Below are 19,682 nucleotides of genomic sequence, written 5' to 3'. Positions count from 1 at the left end.
ATTCGTGGGAACTAACCCTAGGGTCTATATAATCAGACACTGGTGAATTATTAACATTTTCAAAGCTTCTTCGCAGCAGAAGGCAGATACAGGAGGAAAGTGAACTAAATTTTAGCCCTGACTAACCCACACCCATTTTGTTTGATTTTTTTTTTTTTTTTAACACACATTATTTTGGAATAACTGTGAAATTCCTGTGTGACTAATTTGTATGAGGTGCTATGCTAGGTTCCGGTATACTACTTTGTCTTAAGAGAACTTAGTGTTGGGCTGGGCAAGGTGGCTCACACCTATAATCCCAGCACTTTGGAAGGCCGAGGCTGAACGAATGCTTGAGCCTAGGAGTTTGAGACTCGCCTGGGCAACATGGTGAAACCCTGTCTCTACAAAATATACAAAAATTAGCCAGGCGTGGTGGCACACATCTGTAGTCCCAGCTACTCGGAAAGCTGAGGCAGGAGGACTGCATGAACCTGGGAGGTTGGAGGTCGCAGTGAGCTGAGATCGTGCCACTGTACTCAGCCTGGATGGGTAACAGGGTGAGATTCTGTCTCAAAAAAAAAAAAAAAAAACAGAGAGAGAGAGAAAGAACTTATGAGAGAGATGAGTACAGAGTAGCAGAGAAGAGGTCACAAAGAAGAGTGGTGGTAAATTCTAATGAACAATTTAGAAAGGCTTTAGTGTTTTAAATCACCAGCTCTCTGACTCACACTTCCATTCCAAAGTTTCAAAAGTTTCACTAAATACAAACTCTTATATTCACTAATTAGCTTTTGCTCTGGCTGGCAATCGAGCTCATAGTTTAGTAGAATGAGATAATGTCTATAACAGCACTCTGTAAATTTTATAGCCCTATCTAAAATGTGATTTTGGACATGTGGTTTTATACTTAGGGTGACAAGGGAAGAACAAAATTCACAGCAGACTGGAGAATAATGGTACACATCAGGATAGTCTTTTCCTTAGGCAAAGACATATCAAACCAAAAGTGACCTTAAATTATCTAGGACTACAAGATACTCAGCTTTTGAAAATTCTAGGTACCTTCCCCTTTGGCAGTTGGGAAGGAAAGGTTTTTTGCCTAGAAGGCTTGTCTTTTCAGAGGTTCGCTGAATCAAATGACTCAGAGTGCCAGGCTTTTCTGGTTCCCTAGTGGGTTTCTGGGAAGTAGAAATCCTAATTTAAAATGGAAAACTGAAACATTTTAAAGTAGAAGTTACAACAAACAAGTGGAGAATGTATCCCAGAACTAAGCCTGTACAAACTCTATCAATAGCTACAGCTCATCTGCAAGGGTGGCTGTCTCCTTCCTTTCCTGTTCCAAGCATCTACCACTGACTTATCTCTAAATGGGAAAAATAACAAAGAAAAGGCATATAATTTATCATATTTAGGTAAGAATAATGTATAGTGTGGAGTTTAAAAGATTTCTAAAATGTGAATTTAAAAGATTTCTAAAATGTGAAAGAATTTGGTGAATAATTTTTAAATTCACATTTATTTTTTTCTTCTACATCTAGTAGTAAGAAACTTCTGAGGTGCAGTCTTTTAGGAACAGTACCAAAGAGCATAAACTTTCACAAAGTAGGAATGCACAGTATATTCATATCGTGCCATTACTGATGGGCTCTACTGCTACTGAGTGATGGCGACCTGCCCCCTATAAAAAGCACATACAGACACTTGTCCCCTCTACCCTCAAAACACAGAAACTGCGAACATTCAAAAAGGATACTGGCCAAAGTGTTCATTTTGCTGTGAATTGACTTCAACATTCCTCTCTGTGAAGTCATATTTTCTTTTGTTGCCATAGCAATGCTGCAAGGGGAAAAAGAGATGACAAATGACCATTTAAGATTATGCTGCCTGGAACCATCATGCCCTTAAAAGTGAAAGAAAACTACAGTGAACAACATCATCTTAGAAAGCACTGTGCCAGCAAATAAGGGAAAAAAAATCACTTCCCAAGCCACTTTCCCACTGTGCTTTTTCCAAATGACTCCACTCTTCTGATATCTTTTTATACAAGGCAGTAAGCCACTTCCTATGTTTGCTTCAAAATAACAAAATAAGACATAAACAGACAAATCACATATTACAAATGTTTCTTAAAATTTAAAGTTTAAAAAGAGTTTAAAAAGAGACCAGCTACTAAAATATCTTTCATCAGGAAAAACTGTTAAAGGGAATTATAATTATAAAAATAGAAAAGAAATATAAAATATCATAAAATATGCATATACAACCAGCCCTTAATTTATGAAGAGAGTATGTTTCAAAATTCTACTTGAGAACCAACTAGGCATGCAAGTAACATTATGCTGAGTTTCCAAGATGGCTGACAAAGGTCACAGATTCATTAAACGTGGCTAAAACAGCTGGGTGTGGTGGCTCATGTCTGTAACCCTAGCACTTTGGGAGACCAAGGAGGGAGGATCACTTGAGCCCAAAAGTTCAAGACCTTCCTGGGCAATGTGGTGAAATCCCATCTCTACCAAAATACAAAAATTAGCTAGACATGGTGGTGTGTGCCTGTAGTCCCAGCTACTCGGGAGGCTGACGTGAGAGGAACAATTGAGCCCAGGAGGGGGAGGCTAGAGCAAGCTGTGATGGAGCCACTGCACTCTAGCCTGAATAACAGGGCAAGACCCTGTCTCAAAAAAAAGAAAAGATTAAGAGAAAAGAAAAAGTCACTTTTTGTAGAACACAATCTCTTCCATGTGACTACCTTGATGTCCTGTTTAAAAGATACTTGAATTAATATCCTTTTTGGGGGTGGCAGGGGGGAGACAGGGTCCCGCTCTGTCACCTAGACTGGAGCCCAGTGGTGTGACTGTGGCTACTGCAGCCTTCACTTTCTGGGCTCAAGCAATCCTCCCACCTCAGCCTCCTGAGTAGCTGGGACTACAGGCATGCGCCATCATGGCTGGCTAATTTTTTTTTTTTTTAATTTTTAAATTATCTGTAGAGATGGGGTCTCCCTATGTTGCCCACGCTGGTCTCAAACTCCTGGGCTCAAGCTATCCTCCTACTTCCGCCTACCAAAGTGCTGGAGTTATAGGTGTAAGCCACCAAGCCTGGCCCTAAGTTAGTATCATTTTGCTATCACTTCCAGGATTATTCATTTCCCATAGTCTTCTCTCTCTGGACATTAGAGTCATAGAGGGCAGGGTCAGTATCCACTTTGATATGTAACACACAGAGAGTGCTTTGCATATTGACATTATAAATAACAACAGAAAATGAAATGCTATTGAGCAATTTTGAAAATATCTATTTTTTTAAAAAAATCAAGAGATTGAGATTTGGGGAAGATGATGGTGAGAGTATAAATTCCTGACTTGACCTTTGGCCCATTTCCTCCATGGAGTAGCACAAGAACAAAAGCAGACACACTGGGGAGGGTCCATCTGAGGCCCCAAGTTCCCTTGAGATCTCCAGGGAAGAAAGCCAGGTGGAAGGCTATACTCTCTCAAGCGAAGAGAGAACCAGGGAACTGACAGCAGGGAAGCTTAGATTTTTCTTCAAGCTTGAGGCAAAGACCTAGGGCTTCATTACTTCCTGAGGAACCCAGACAGTGGAAGACAATGGATCTGCATATACAGGGGTTGCAATGAAACTGCTCCCAGGCACTGCAGCTGAGAAAGGACTGCTACATGCAGCCACAAAGACAAGCAGAGAGCCGATAATCTTGTAGCTGGTGTGATGCCCAGCCCCTAAGGGGAAGAGCTGCTGGGCTTTGCCCAGTGATGGATGCATCACTACCTGGTATGCCACTGCTTAAGAGGCTCTCATAGCTGGACCTATCTGGGAGCTGAATGAACACATTTTTGGCCAGGTGAGGTCTCACAGAGTAAACCACCATGCATCTTATTGAAGGGAAATCCTAGAGGGAGTATTCTAAACAAATGACACATGAATCAAAACTTGAATTGCAAGATTTGAGATGGCAAAAGAGAAACAAAATTGGGTAAGGAGATATATACAGGTTGAGCATCCCTAATCTGAAAATCAGAAATCCCCAAGACTTCTGATCCCAAGTATTTTGGATAAGCGACATTCAATCTGTAAAAGAATATTTATTGAAGCACTTTTGGAACAGTAAAAAACGAACAACAGCAGCAAAAAGACCCCCCCACAAAAAATCCCCCAAAATTGGAAGGAACATTCAAATGGTATGTTGTGTAAGATACATAACTGTCACTTAACCCAAGTTACTTCAGAGGTTAAGAATGGAGGGGTACTATCAGGAGACTGACTTTTCCTTTATCCATTTTAGTATTATTTAAGTTGTTACAATATTTTGATAATATACAAATGTACTTTGATAATGTATAAATGTCTAATAAAAATGAAAAGAACATTAGAAAAATCCTACCTGAGAGATTAAGAAATGTTAGTAACATGTGAAGCTACACACACACACACACACACACACACACACACAAAATTAACATGGACATGCTAGGATTTAGATCACTTTCAACTGAAATCACAGGCAGTGATTATACAGTATTTGGTTATTTAAAAAAATGAGTTAGGGCCAGGCACGGTGGCTCATGCCTGTAATCCCAGCACTTTGGGAAGCTGAGGCAGGTGGATCACTTGAGGCCAAGGAGTCCAAGACCAGCCTGGCCAACATGGTGAAACCTTGTCTCTACTAAAAATACAAAAATTAGTCAGGCATGGTGGTGAGTGCCTGTAATCCCAGCTACTGGGAGGTTGAGGGCGGAGAATCACTTGAAGCCCAGGAGATGGAGGTTGTAGTGAGCCGAGATCGTGACACTGCACTCCAGCTTGGGTGACAGCGCAGACTCGGTCTCAAACAAAACAAAACAAACAGTAGTATTTCTATTAACTTGAAGGGATGTTTATAACATATTGAGTGATTAAAGCAAGCCACAGAATGTATAGAATATGAATCCTCTAATATTTTCAGAAACAAACATCTTTGGAGATGTTTGTATGACAGTGAAAAAGGTATCAGAAAGATACACAACTGTCAGTTAATGCAAGTTGCTTCGGGGGTTAAGAATGGAGGAGTACTACCAGGAGATTGACTTTTTCTTTATCCATTTTAGTATTATTTAAGTTGTTACAATAAGAACACTATACTTTTATAATATACAATACACAAGTGTCTAATAGGCACTCCAGCCTGGGCCACAGAGCGAGACTCCGTCTCAAAAAAAAAAAGAAAAAGGAAACGAACATTAGAAAAATTCCACTTAAGAAATGTTAAATAACATTTGAAGCTACACACACACACACACACACACACACACACACACACACAGTTAATATGGACATACTAGGATTTGGATCACTTTCAACTGAAATCACAGGCAATATCTCTGCAAATTTAGAAAATGAAAAGTCCTAGAGAATATTACAGTTCTTCCAGGGTCCTGATTTCCCATGTGTTCTAATGCTGACAATCCCATCTTCCCAATACTTTTAGGCCTATTCTAGAAAAATATCTGTCCATGTGGAAATATTATGGTCTGGTCTTTTTAAATGACATTTCAGAATAAAGAAATGTAATTGGGTAAAACAAAAACAAACAAACAAAAAAACACATTAGCAGCTCCAAATCCACCACTGTGATTCACCTCAATAAAATTACGAGTCAAGCAATGATTTTAAAAAGTTTTCCATAGATCTTGGAAAAGCTCAAGAATTGAAGGGATCTCTCTGAGGGAAGAACTGTGGAGTAGGGTTAAAAATGGAGATTTGGGCCGGGCGCGGTGGCTCACGCCTGTAATCCCAGCACTTTGGGAGGCTGAGACGGGCGGATCACAAGGTCAGCAGATTGAGACCATCCTGGCTAACACAGTGAAACCCTGTCTCTACTGAAAAATACAAAAAATTAGCCAGGTGCGGTGGCGGGTGCCTGTAGTCCCAGCTACTTGGGAGGCTGAAGCAGGAGAATGGCATGAACCCGGGAGGTGGAGCTTGCAGTGAGCTGAGATCGCGACACTACACTCCAGCCTGGTCCACAGAGCAAGCCACCGTCTCATGAAAAAAAAAGGAGATTTGTAGAAATTTGCACAAGGAGCTGCCATACCCCACAATTGCCTTCCCTAACCCATGCAGCTAGGTGGCTGTCCCCAGTCCAGTAGAAGACCTAGCCCAGGAGAAGAGACATAGAGGTCTAGCAATTTGAGGTCCCCAGTGAAACAGCCAGGTCCACCTAACCATGCACGGTGAGGCCTAACACTCAACAAGTGTCCCCATCCTATGCTCACAGGATGAGCTTCCCAACACACATTCTTTTCACAACATGGAGAAACACCATATCTACAGAAAAATACAAAAAAAAAAAAAAAAAAAAAATTAGCTGGGCATGGTGGTGTGTGCCAGTCAGTCGTCCTGGCTATTCAGAATGCTAAGGTGGGAGGATTGCTTGAGCCCAGGAGGTCAAGGCTGCAGTGAGCCATGATCATGCCACTGCACTCCAGTCTGGGTAATAGCAATGAGTGATTGGAAGCTCATCCTCTTTTGGAGTCACACCCTTAAATATGAAGGAACAGCCAATACTCACCAGATGTGCGAGAAGATAACATAAAAGACAGAGTTCAAATAAACCACCCAGCAAACAGAAAAGTGAGGCTGAGCAAACAGGGGCAATAAAGGAAGCTCAAGAAACTCTAAAATAAAATTACATTTAATATAGTTTTCAGAGAGATAAAAGATTATTACATCCACAAAGCATACACATAAATGTGTGTATCTGTCTCTCAGGAAAGAGCTCATGTAAATTAAATGAAGAGCTGATATAAAAATGTAATAGAAGAATTGGAAGGAGAAATTCAGTAAATCTTCCAGAATGTTAAGAAAAAGATCAATAGAAAACAGAGAAAAGGTAAGAAAGGATCAATTGAGAAGGCTCAACACTTAACCTTTTTAATATTTTTTTGAATGAAACAACAGAGAAAGAAGAGTGAAGAAAATGATAAAGAATGTAAGACAATTTCCAAGAACTGAAGATGAGTTTCCAGATTGTAAGAGTTCACTCAATGCCCAGAGCATTGGACTGGAAAAGATGCATGCCACTGTGTCCAGCCTGGACTTTAGAAGCAATTCTGGAAACAATGACTTTAAAAATTTCAGAATTATTTCCAACTCAGAATTCTATCTTGGTTAAGTTAAATAATGAATCAAGAATATGAGCAGAATAAAGACATTCTGGATGTGGGCAGTCCAAAACAATTTACCTCCTGTTCTTTCTCAGGAAGTTACTAAGGACATGGTTCAGCATAACAAGGGAATAAAGTAAGAAAGTGGAGGCACTAATCCCAAAAAGTAGGTAATCCAATAGAGGAGATTATTTTAGGATAATGGAGGAAGGACATCTAGGACCATAACAATGTTGGAGGTGTAGAGAATCACCAGTCAAGATTAGAGCAGAAGGAGGGAGCAATGTCAGCCGCACAATACACTGAATTTTTGATCCCCAAATGAAAGGAACACAAAAGAGCTTAACAAACAACTTCCTTTGTATCATTTAGTTCTTATTCATAATTTTTCAGTTTGAGAGATTATGACAAAATATGATACACTGAAAATGTGGTTGTTTTGTAAAAAAATTTATAAGGTATTACAAGTAGATACTATAGTCTTGTATAAAGTAACAGCTTTCAAACCTATGCTGGCCCATATATCAATCTTTGAATGATATATGCCTCTGTTTGTTATTATATATTACTATTTTTTTGAGACAGGGTCTCACTGTACCATGCAGGCGGGGCTGCAGTAGCACCATCACGGCAGCCTTGACCTCATGCATGCAAGTGCTCCTCCTGCCTCAGCCTCCCAAGTGGCTGGCTTACAGATGTGCACCACCATGCCTGGCTTTTTAAAAACAACTTTGTACAGATGGGGTCTCACTATGTTGCTCCGGCTGATCTCGAGTTTCTGGCCTCAAGCAGTCCTCCCACCTCAGCCTCCCAAAGTGTTAGGATTATAGGCGTGGGCCACCATGCTGGGCCTGCTTCTGTTTTTTAAACTGGAACTATCACCATTTCCTGTATACTTTGACTCACAAGTGGACAGAGGTTAAAAAATAATTTCTGCAAAGGACTTTGTATTCCTTTGGGAATAGATATCATCACCATACATTATGTTAACTTGTTGAAGAAGCATGGTTTCCAGTACCACAAAGTATACCTAGACATACTTTCCCATCTCATTTCATGACTTACGGTCAAGCAGAACGAAATCTAGGCTGTTATTTCAAGGGTCAAATACTTAGAAGCAAAATATAAGCTCTAAATAATATATAATGCTTTTAAAATGATAAATCATTGATATGCTTATGGGAACTTCAACTTTCTTACCTCTTACCTGTTCTGTGAACTGAACTCAGTCCATGTTTTTTTCAACAACAGATAATACACGTCATACATTTAAAGGTTAGAAATAAATGTATAAATATTAAAAATGCTAGCTCTTTTCAATAAGTTGATGTCAAAGTTTATATTCAGTTGCTCACATAGTTTTAAAATGTATCTCTAAAAGGAAAAGGTAAATTTTTCCATATGGAATATGCAAAAATATTACTTGACACAAATTTTACATTCTTCATAAGAAATCGTAACTAGCTTTATACTCAGTGAAACTTTTCTTGTAATGCCTATCACATTTTGAAGCAAGGGAAAATACTGAAATAAAAGACTTTCTAATAACATGTTTTTTAACTAGCAAAATAATGGTAACAATTCAATGGTTCTCAATTCTTCCTTTTCTTTTTTGTCCTATGAGGTACCCCAAGTTTTTATACTCATATTATCAGCCCTTAAATAGGCCAGTGCTGAAGTGGAAGCTTAATTAAGGCAGCCTGGCCCTAGAAGAGAAGGCAGAAAGGGAAATAAAGAAAAAAAGAACAAGGATTATTGGGAAACATTAAGTAAATAATTTCTGGCAAAATGTGATCAGATCTCATGTGCTGATGAAAAGGAAAAAGTTACAAGGAAGATACTTCAGTCAACATTAGGCAATTCTGTGAAAGCTTTCTTCAGGTGGAAGGCTCAGCACATACAATTTAAACAAAAATTCAAGACACAATAATGGCTTATTGTTATAAAAGATTATAATGTATTAAGATTATTAATGATGGAAAATATTCTAATCCATTGAATAAAGAATCCATGAAGCCATACAAAAGAAACAGATATTTAGGAAATGAACACTGAAATACTGAGGAGTAAAGAGGATCAATGCATGTTAAACTTTGTAGAAGTTGGGTAAAGGGTATATAGGACTTCTTTTCACTACTGAAATTTTTCTGAAATCTGAAATGATATCAAAATAAAAAGCTAAAAAAGAAAGGAGTGGCATTAATAATATAGTTACCATTTACAAATTACCTAGTATTAGATCAGGCATTTTCTTCACATTATCCTTAACGGTCTTACAGGTAAGTATTATCATCAATACTGTATTTTTAAACAGATTAAGAAAATGAAAGTTCCAAGAAGTTAAAGTAAATTATCTAAAGAACAGAGATCTAAGATCTAATAAACAGCACAGGCAGGTTCCAAGCCAAATCAGACCTGAAACCTTGTATTCTTTCTACAATGTGGTAAATACAGCAGTGGTTTAGATAGAGCTCTGTTTCTAGAGTTAGACTAAGACTGAAGGATCTGAATCCTTAATACTATTTACTAGTCATGTGACCAAAGGCTAATTACTTAATTTCTTTTTTGTTTTGGAAATAGTTCCTAATGATTCGTGTCCATCTAATGGGTTATTGAGAAAATTAAATAAAATAATGCAGGCAAAGTACTTTTAGCACAGGCCCAATATCCGTGGTAAGAATACAATTGTGGCTGGGTACGGTGGCTCACACCTGTAATCCCTGCACATTAGGAGGCCAAGGCGGGCAGATCACCTGAGGTCAGGAGTTCGAGACCAGACTGGCCAACATGATGAAACCTTGTCACTACTAAAACTACAAAAAATTAGCCGGGCATGGTGGCACACACCTGAAATCCCAGCTACTCAGGAGTCTGAGGCAGGAGAATCACTTGAACCTGGGAGGTGAAGGATGCAGTGAGCCGAGATGGCACCACTGCATTCCAGCCTGGGCAACAGGAGTGAAACTCTATCTTAAAAAATATATATATATATATATATATACACACACACACACACACATATATATGTATACACACACACATACATACATACATACACACACACACATTTGTTATTGTCATGTACTTTGATTTACCTTTTCTGAAAACCAGTGCTTTACACATTGGTAAATTCTAGAGCACAGAGAGTATATCTAGTTAATGTTCTTTTTTACTGTCATAAAATAGATGTTTTAAAATTCATCAAACCTAGAAAGCTAAGTAGTTCAAAACAACAAATAAATGTCCCTTAACTGAAGCAAGAAACTAGTTCAATGTTATTACAGATACTATGAACTATTACTGCAGATTTTTTGCAGGTGCTATAACAGAAAAGTCTATATGAATGGCATAAAATTATTTATCAAATTACGCTTAAAATCACTTTCCTTTAAAAAGTGAGAATAAAAAGATTGATATTGAAAATATTAAATATAAATTAATTGGAAAAATTAACCTAAGTAAAACAACTTAAAGTAATTATGGAAATATACTTGGGTGTCAAACATCTCTTATAAGGGAAGGACATAGTAAAAATTTCATCTTTAAGGAGGATAAATGAACTTTAACTCTGATCTGTTCATTAAAATGTTTTTTCTTTAATTCTAAAACAGCTGTAACACTGTTCATTAAATTTACGTGCAAACAAACTAAAACGAACAAAGCAAAACAAAAACTTATTCCTACCTTATTGTCTCTTCTATCAGACGATCTGAGCTGCAAATAAAAAGAAAATTCAAATTCTGAATTTACTAAATGAACACTTAAAACCTGTATTAATTTTTCTACATCTATAGATAAACTTTTTAGTCATGTATGTATACAGAATGTCTAGCATTTTGAAAGCATCTGGGGAAAATTCTGGACTCAATTTTTTTTTTTTTTTTTAAAGACAGAGTCTCATTCTGTTGCCTAGGCTGGAATGCAGTGGTGTAATCTCAACTCACTGCAACCTCCGCCTCCTGGGTTCAAGTAATTCTCCTGCCTCAGCCTCCCAACTAGCTGGGATTACAGGCACCTGCCACCATGCCTGGCTAATTTTTGTATTTTTAGTAGAGATGGAGGTTTCACCATGTTGGCCAGGCTGGTCTCGAACTCCTGGCCTCAGGTAATCTGCCCAACTCGGCCTCCTAAAGGGCTGAGATTACAGATGTGAGCCACCGTGGCTGGCCTGAACTTTGAAATAAATTTAATTTCATTCGCATACAATATATATAATTTCCATCTTATGAGCAGGCATGGTGGCTCATGCCAGTAATCCCAGCACTTTGGGATTTGCCAGTAATCCCAGCCAGTGCAGGTGGATCACTTGAGGCCAGGAGTTCGAGACCAGCCTGGCCAACATGGTGAAACCCTGCCTCTATCAAAAATACAACAATTAGCTCGGTATACTAATGTGTGCCTGTAGTCTCAGCTATTCAGTAGACTGAGGCACAAGAACTGCTTGAACCTGGTAGGCATAGGTTGCAGTGAGCCAAGACCATCGTGCCACTGCACTCCAGCCTGGGCCATAGAACGAGACTCTGTCTCAAAAAAACTCCAAACAAATAATTTCTATCTTACTTTTGCTAGCTTAAATCAATTTTTTCCACAGAGATACCTGATAATTAAATTTGGAACAGTTTTAATGACAGCATAAAGAAATGAACTTTCTCTTTAAATAGCTCAAAGTTGTCACTATCATCTATTCAGAACTTAAGAATTAGAACCAACTTGTTGAGACAGGATAGGCAAATATAATTCTGATGTCTGTAAATAGTAAATATTTACACCTTAATGTTTATTTCTTTTTTGGGAAACAGGTTTTTTTTTTTTGAAACTAAAACAAATTTCAGACTTTAGAATTCAAGAATATTAATAAAGATACCAAATACACCTTTCATCTGTAAATTGTTTCCCTTTATGCAGCACACATTGGAAAGAAAGAAAGAAACAAAGCCATTTTAGGGATAAATGAATAGGTAAAGTTTGGTGAAGGGCTCGCTTTACAGCAGAAGTAGGAAAACAAACTTCCAGACATCTGTATCCACTTGGCATAGAGTAAGGTACACAGTAGGCACTCAAATAAATATTTGCATGTATTTTTCCAACTACTCATTTCCAAAAGAATTTCTAAGTTCATGCTACAAAGCAGTAAGTCAAGGTTTCATTACAAAGTAGTGGACTAGGTCATCTAAATTATTGCATATATTAGGGAACAAATGAGCTTTAAAAAGTCATAAATACCAGCCAGGCGCAGTGGCGCACGTCTGTAATCTCAGAGCTTTGGGAGGCCAAGGCAGGTGGACCATGAGGTCAGCAGTTCTTGACCAGCCTGGCCAACACAGTGAAACCCCGTCTCTACTGAAAATATAAAAATTAACTGGGGGTGGTGGCGGGTGCTTTTAATCCCAGCTACTTGGGAGGCTGAGGTAGGAGAATCGCTTGAACCTGGGAGGCGGAGGTTGCAGTGAGCCGAGATTGCACCACTGCACGCCAGACTGGGCGACAAGCTAGACTACGTCTGGGGGCGGGGGGAGTCATAACTAGCATATATAAATCCTGTTATTTAAAATTTCAAAAATTACAAAGATGGTAGTGAAAGACAGATTATGTGGCTATTTAAATGCTGAATCTACCACTTACTAGTTATTCGACACAAGGCAAGTTTCTCCGTGCCCCAGTTTTCTCATCTGTAAACTGGCAAGGATCATAAAACCTACTTTTTCAAATAAAGGGGTTTGTATAGATAGTGACTGAATCAATACCTCGCATATAGTAAGTGTCAAGTATTTTTTGCTATTAGTTTCTCAATAACTACAGATGGTAAATCTAAGCATAAAATTGATATAAATTTCCAGATAAACTCACTATTCTGATGAAATCTATGATTACTAAGTATGCACTTACTCTTCTAACAAACATGTATAGAAGCACCCCTGAAGGGTATTGGGTCAGAAAGTGGCTACAAAGATACGGCTCTAACCTGCCAAGATCTTACAATGAAGACTGACAAGACACGTGCCAAAAGGCATCTGGTGAACAGGTCACAAGGTCACAACAGAGAAAGACCCTGTCGCAAAACAAAACAAAAAAACTCCACACATACACAACATTTATTAAGTTCACCTTCTTCTATCAGTGAGGTTGTAAATAATTACAAGAGTAACATCAAGGATCACTGATCACCATAACAGATACGATAATAATGAAAACATCTAAAATACCGTTACCAAAATGTAACACAGAGACATGAAGTGAGCATATGCTGTTAGAAAAACGGCAAGACTTGCTTGACACAGGGTTGCCACCAACCTTCAGTTTGTAAAAAATAATATCTGCAAAGTGCAATAAAGCAAGCACAATAAGATCTGGTAGGCCCGTACATGACATTTCTTTGTATTATTACTGTTTTTCCTTGTAGAGATGGGGTCTCACTGTCACCCAGGCTAGAGTGCAGTGGCACCATCATAGCTCACTGCAACTTTGAACTCCTGAGCTTCAAGCGATCCTCCTGCCTCAGCCTCCCAAGTAACTGGAATCACAGGCACAAGCTACCACATCCAGCCTCTCTGTATTATTTCCTAAAACTGCATGCATGCAAATCTATAATTAACTCGAAACAAAAAGTTAAATATTTATAAAGTGACCAGTGTACCAAATGACATAACAAAAACCCAATTCCAATTTAGATTGACTACAAAGCGACATATCTTAAGTAGTATATAACTGTGAAGCAGCATTTAAAAAAACAGATAACCAGTCTATTTCTAACTAAATAAACTCAATGTATCAGCCTAGAAAGAAACATAAAATTACAAAGCCAAGCATTTCACGCAAATTGTCAGAAAGTCAGCCAGGTACACTTCATCATTTCCACTATCTGCTTTCTGTAATTCTCTTGTATCTATTCTCAATCATACAGGTCAGAATTAAATGAGCTAATAAACTAGCCTAACTACTATACTTTAGTTGGAAAATAAACTCATTATAATTTGTACTCAATGTTCCTGAGGAACTGGAGTTGAAATGGATGCTAAGGAACAACTTTCTGTGTCATTATATATAAAGAAAATTCTTTGAACTTGTTTGTGGCACACAGATAGAATCCTTATTCTATGTAATGAGACTCGCTTTTAGTACTCATTATGTAATGAGTACATATGTTTTAGGTATACTTTCTGAAAATGTCATTTTGACCAATTTAAATCACATTTTACATGTAATAAAACCGTTTTCTATTTACATGAATCAAATAAAGTCTCATAAAGCAAACACTTGCGCCCCCACTTATTTCCCACTTTTTGCTCAAAATTGGATTTTCATAGAATAGGTTTTCTTAAAAGGATAAATGGTCATTGAAATTGGTCATTTTATATATTTGAGACTGACAACTATCCCCATATTATAGTAATTTTATAGCAATACTGGAACTGCAAGTCAAAGAAAAGAGTGTTTGCTGGATTCACTCGAAAATGAAACCAACTGGCTGGGCACAGTGGCTCACGCCTGTAATCCCAGCACTTTGGGAGGCTGAGGCAGATGGATCACCTGAGGTCAGGAGTTCGAGACCAGCCTGGCCAACATGGTGAAACCTCGTCTCTACTAAAAATACAAAAATTAGCTGGGTGTGGTGGCGGGTGCCTACAATCCCAGCTACTCAGGAGGCTGAGGCAGGAGAATCCTTGAACCTGGAAGGCAGAGGTTGCAGTGACCCGAGATCACGCCATTGTCCTACAGGCTGGGTGAACGAGCGAGACCCCGCCTCAAAAAAAAAAAAAAAAAAGGAAACTGAAAGCAACCTAAAGAAAATGAAAATTAAAGGCCGGGCGCGGTGGCTCAAGCCTGTAATCCCAGCAGGAGATCGAGACCATCCTGGCTAACACGGTGAAACCCCGTCTCTATTAAAAAATACAAAAAAAAAACAAGCCAGGCGAAATACAAAAAAAAACAAGCCGGGCCAGGTGGCGGGCGCCTATAGTCCCAGCTACTCGGGAGGCTGAGGCAGGAGAATGGCGTAAACCCGGGAGGCGGAGCTTGCAGTGAGCTGAGATCTGGCCACTGCACTCCAGCCCAGGACAGAGTGAGACTCCGTCTCAAAAAAAAAAAAACAAAAGAAAACGAAAATTATAATCCCAAATATGCTACCCTATAGAAGAAGGAGTTTTTCTTCCCTTTAAGTCCCCTTACACATCAGTCACCTTTATTAAGTCCTAAAATATCCTCTAAAACATATTTCAAAATACAACATACATGAGTCCACAGGAGTTCTGCTCACAGAAGGGATCTTTAACTTACAGAAAGACGATGCTGACACCAGCTTAACCATGCATTTAGCACACCAGTTACAGTGAATCACACAGGAATTCCACACACATTCCCTACCCACTGTCATCCTTAGTTTATATGGTGGCATCAACAGAGAAAAGCCAGTGATTCCTAAATGTCTTCTCAAATTGCCCAGTCTCCAGGTCTTTACTCATTTGGCTAAGAGCAAATAAAGTAAACAAACACCATTCATTAAAACCTTTCTTGGACAGTGTAGACACAACATCAGAGTGACTCCATGCAGATGGCATCATCTGGTTAAAATCAAATTTAAACTTATTTTCCGTTGGGGTAAAAAGTACATAATCAAGTAGAATTATCCTTCTTAAGCAAGTACTTGATAATAGCCCAGAGATATTCTATAAAGTCATCTAGAGCCTGTAATTAAGAAACAAATTTCCATTTGTCTCAAGACCAATTTAAACTAGCTGAAAACAATAAGCTACATTTCACTACCAGTTGTCATACTGAGGAATCAATAAAGGCATATTTAAATAATTCTCTTTTTAAAAAATAACTTATTTTCCCCAACACACACACTACAAAAGGCACACATTTCAAGAGCAAACATGCAATTTCATGCGTATATACTGAAGCAATTTAAACCAACAAAATGTAAGAACTTGGCGAAATCACTTAGATAGTATCTTCCTCTTTTAAAATGGTAGGAAAGTAATAAGCAAATAAGTAAGCAACTAAATGAGAAAACAAATAAGCAGTACATAAGAATAACGAATAATAAATAAAAATTTAAAAATCGATCCCTTTGCAAGCTGCAATAATTGATGAGGTTGTCACTAACCAATCAGACCATTTACATCAAGCATTGTGGTGAGACAGTCTTTCACTTACAGTTAACCAGAGAGATCCTTAAGATCTAGGTCTTACTTATTTCTACATTTCTTATTTAATCTCTTCAATTATGTTAACTGAATACAATTAAGCTGCAGTAGAATGCATATATACTGTTTTAGTGCTAAGAACTTTCTATTTTACAGAGAACATTCGGAAAATACAGGAAAACAAAGATGAAAGTGGACACCAGTTATAACCTCTCTTTCATCAACACTGATGCGGTGGCATATTTCCTTTCAGTCTGGGTAGACGAAGGAATATCTTTATTTGCTTTGTTCATGGGTTGTTTAGCACAAACGTTTTCATAATCACAGCAAGTTACCAGGAGACAGAAAGTGAAGCACCTGACAGATTCCTGCTCAGTTCAAGGAGAAAATAAAAAAATAAAAGCTAAGTCATTAGCAATGAGATCCTGGTAAATCACTTTTTCCTTTTTAAAAAATGAATAGAATTATTGTTAGAACAGTTTTAGACATATAGAAATATTCAGTAGAAAATACACACTATACACCCATTCTCCTCCACCTGTGATTAGTGTGGCACATGTGTTACAACTGATCACCCAGTACTGATACATTACTAGCTAAACGCCATGCTTAGAGTTGACTCTGCACTGCACGGTGGTGGGGGTTTTGTCATGGATCCACCCTTGCAGTATCATACTGACGAGTTTTACTGCCCTAAGTATCCTGTGCTTCACCTATTCATTTTTCCTCCCTTTCCCATCCTCAACCCCTGAGAATTGCTGATCTTTTTACGGTCTCTATAATTTTGCCTTGTCTAGAATGTCATATAGTTAAAATCATACAGTACGTAGCCTTCATAGATAGGCTGCTTTTATGTATTTAAAGTTCCCCCATGTCTTTTCCGGGCTTGACAGCTTATTTCTTTGTATGGCTGAATAATATTCCACTGCATGGATGTACCACCATTTGTTTATCCATTCACTTACTTATTTTAAGACATCTTGATTGCTTACAACTTTTGGTGATTATGAATGAAGCTTCTGTAAAATGTTCATGTACAGGTTTTTGTGTAGACATAAGTTTTCAATTCATTTAGGAAAATCACTAGGAATATGACTGCTAGAATGTATGGTAAGACCATATTTAGCTTTTTAAGAAAACTGCCAGGATGGGCACAGTGCCTCATGCCTGTAATCCCAGAATTTTGGGAGGCTGAGGCGGGTGGATCACAAGGTCAGGAGTTCAAGACCAGCCTGGCCAAGATGGTGAAACCCCATCTCTACTAAAAATACAAAAATTAGCCGGGTGTGGTGGCACACACCTGTAATCCTAGCTATTTGGGAGGCTGAGGCAGAGAACTGCTTAAACCCGGGAAGTGGAGGATGCAGTGAACCAAGATCGCACCACCGCACTCCAGCCTGGGTGACAGAGCGATACTCCGTCTCAAAAAAAAAAAAAGAAAGGAAAAGAAAACTGCCAAACTCTCTTCCAATGTGGCTATACCATTTGCATTCAAACCAGCAATGAGTGAGAATTCCTGTTACTCCACTTCCTTCAGTGTTCCTTTTAATGTTGTCAGTGTTTTGGATTTTAGCCATTCTAACAGTTGTGCAGTGGTATCTCACTGTTGTTTTAATTTGCAGTACCCTAATGATACTTCATTACTTTAAGTATCTTTTCATATGCTTAATTTATTGTCTGTATATCTTCTTTGGTTAAGATGGCTGTTCAGATCTTTTTTCCACTTTTAAATTGTTGAATTTTCAGAGTTCTTTGTATATTTTCATACAAGACCTTCTTCCTGGATTGGAAGATTTACAGTTGTTAAGATGGCAATTCTCTCCAAATGGATCTCTAGATTCAATATAATCTTATTTGAAATTTCAGCAGGCTTTTAAACAATCTGATATTAAAACTTATATGGAAGTACAAAGGACCCAGGGAGTCAAAATAACTTTGAAGATACAGAATAAAGTTAGAAGACTTACACACTACCTCATTTCAAAACTTATTATAAAGCTATGGTAATCGGAATGCAACTGGCTTAAGGATGGATCCATAGGTCAATGGAACAGAACAAAGTTCAGAAATAAACTAGCAAGTGTCCAGTGAATTCTCTACAAAGATGTCAACATCTCTGAACAGATTAAACAGAGGAAAGCAGAGTCTTTTCAACAAATGGTACTGAAACAATGGAATATTCACGTGTTTTAAAAAAAATGAATCCTGACCCTTAACTTACACTACACAAAAAAGTGAAGCCAAAGTGGATTATAAACCTAATGTTAAAGCTAAAACTGTACGGAGAGGGCGCCAAGATGGCCAAATAGGAAGAGCTCCAGTCTGCAGCTCCCAGCGTGAACAACGGAGAAGACAAGTGATTTCTGCATTTCCAACTGAGGTACCAGGTTCATCTCACTGGGGCTTGCCAGACAAGTGGGTGCATCCCACGGAGCAGGGCAGGGCATCGCCTCACCCAGGAAGTGCGAGGGGTTGGGGAGTTCCCTTTCCTAGCAAAGGGAAGCCGTGACAGACTGCACCTGGAAAATTGGGACACTCCCATCTTAATACTGGGCTTTTCCAACAGCCTTAGCAAACAGCACACAAGGAGGGTCCCACACCCACTGAGCCTCGCTCACTGCTAGCACAGCAGTCTGAGATCAAACTGCAAGACGGCAGCCAGGCTGGGGGAGGGGCATAAACCATTGCTGAGGCTTTAGTAGGCAAACAAAGTGGCCTGGAAGCTCAAACTGGGTGGAGCCCACCACAGCTCTAGGAGGCCTGCCTGCCTCTGTAGACTCCACCTCTAGGGGTAGGGCATAGCTGAACAAAAGGCAGCAGAAACTTCTGCAGACTTAAACGTCCCAGTCTGACAGTTCCGAAGGGAGTAGTGGTTCTCCCAGCACGGAGTTTGAGATCTGAGAACTGACAGACTGCCTCCTCAAGTGGGTCCCTGACCCCTAAGTAGCCTAACTGGGAGGCACCTCCCAGTACCTCTTAAGGCCGGGTGCCCCTCTGAGACGAAGCTTCCAAAGGAAGGATTAGGCAGCAATATTTGCTGTTCTGGAGCCTCCGCTGGTGATACCCAGGCAAACAGGGTCTGGAGTGGACCTCCAGCAAACTCCAACAGACCTGCAGCTGGGGGTCATGACTGTTAGAAGGAAAACTAACAAACAGAAAGGACATCCACACCAAAACCCCATCTGTACGTCACCATCATTAAAGACCAAAGGTAGATAAAATCACAAAGATGGGGAGAAACCAGAGCAGGAAAGCTAAAACTTGTGAAAATCAGAGCGCCTCTTCTCCTCCGAAGGAACACAGCTCCTCGCCAGCAACAGAACAAAGCTAGATGGGGAACGACTTTGACAAGTCGAGAGAAGGCTTCAGACGATCAGTAATAACAAACTTCTCCAAG

At 39.1% G+C, this 19,682-nt stretch overlaps 1 protein-coding gene across 3 annotated transcripts in view; it reads right to left on the bottom strand.

The window, feature by feature from the left end:
- Positions 1 to 19,682, bottom strand: part of GOSR1 (golgi SNAP receptor complex member 1) — a 48,576-nt gene that overhangs the window by 2,448 nt on the left and 26,446 nt on the right. For all 3 annotated transcript variants that reach the window (XM_023183852.2, XM_023183854.2, XM_023183855.2), the window contains exons 7-8: positions 10,824 to 10,853; positions 1,736 to 1,818 (exon numbers count right to left, since the gene is read on the bottom strand). In XM_023183852.2, the coding sequence (XP_023039620.1) occupies positions 1,736 to 1,818; positions 10,824 to 10,853 (113 nt within the window). The remainder of the gene's footprint in view (positions 1 to 1,735; positions 1,819 to 10,823; positions 10,854 to 19,682) is intronic.

Source organism: Piliocolobus tephrosceles, chromosome 16 (assembly GCF_002776525.5).
Source record: "Piliocolobus tephrosceles isolate RC106 chromosome 16, ASM277652v3, whole genome shotgun sequence".
In the NCBI taxonomy this organism is placed as follows: domain Eukaryota; kingdom Metazoa; phylum Chordata; class Mammalia; order Primates; family Cercopithecidae; genus Piliocolobus; species Piliocolobus tephrosceles.
The sequence above is the reverse complement of the archived record's forward strand: the minus strand, read 5'-3'. Positions and strand labels throughout refer to the sequence as shown.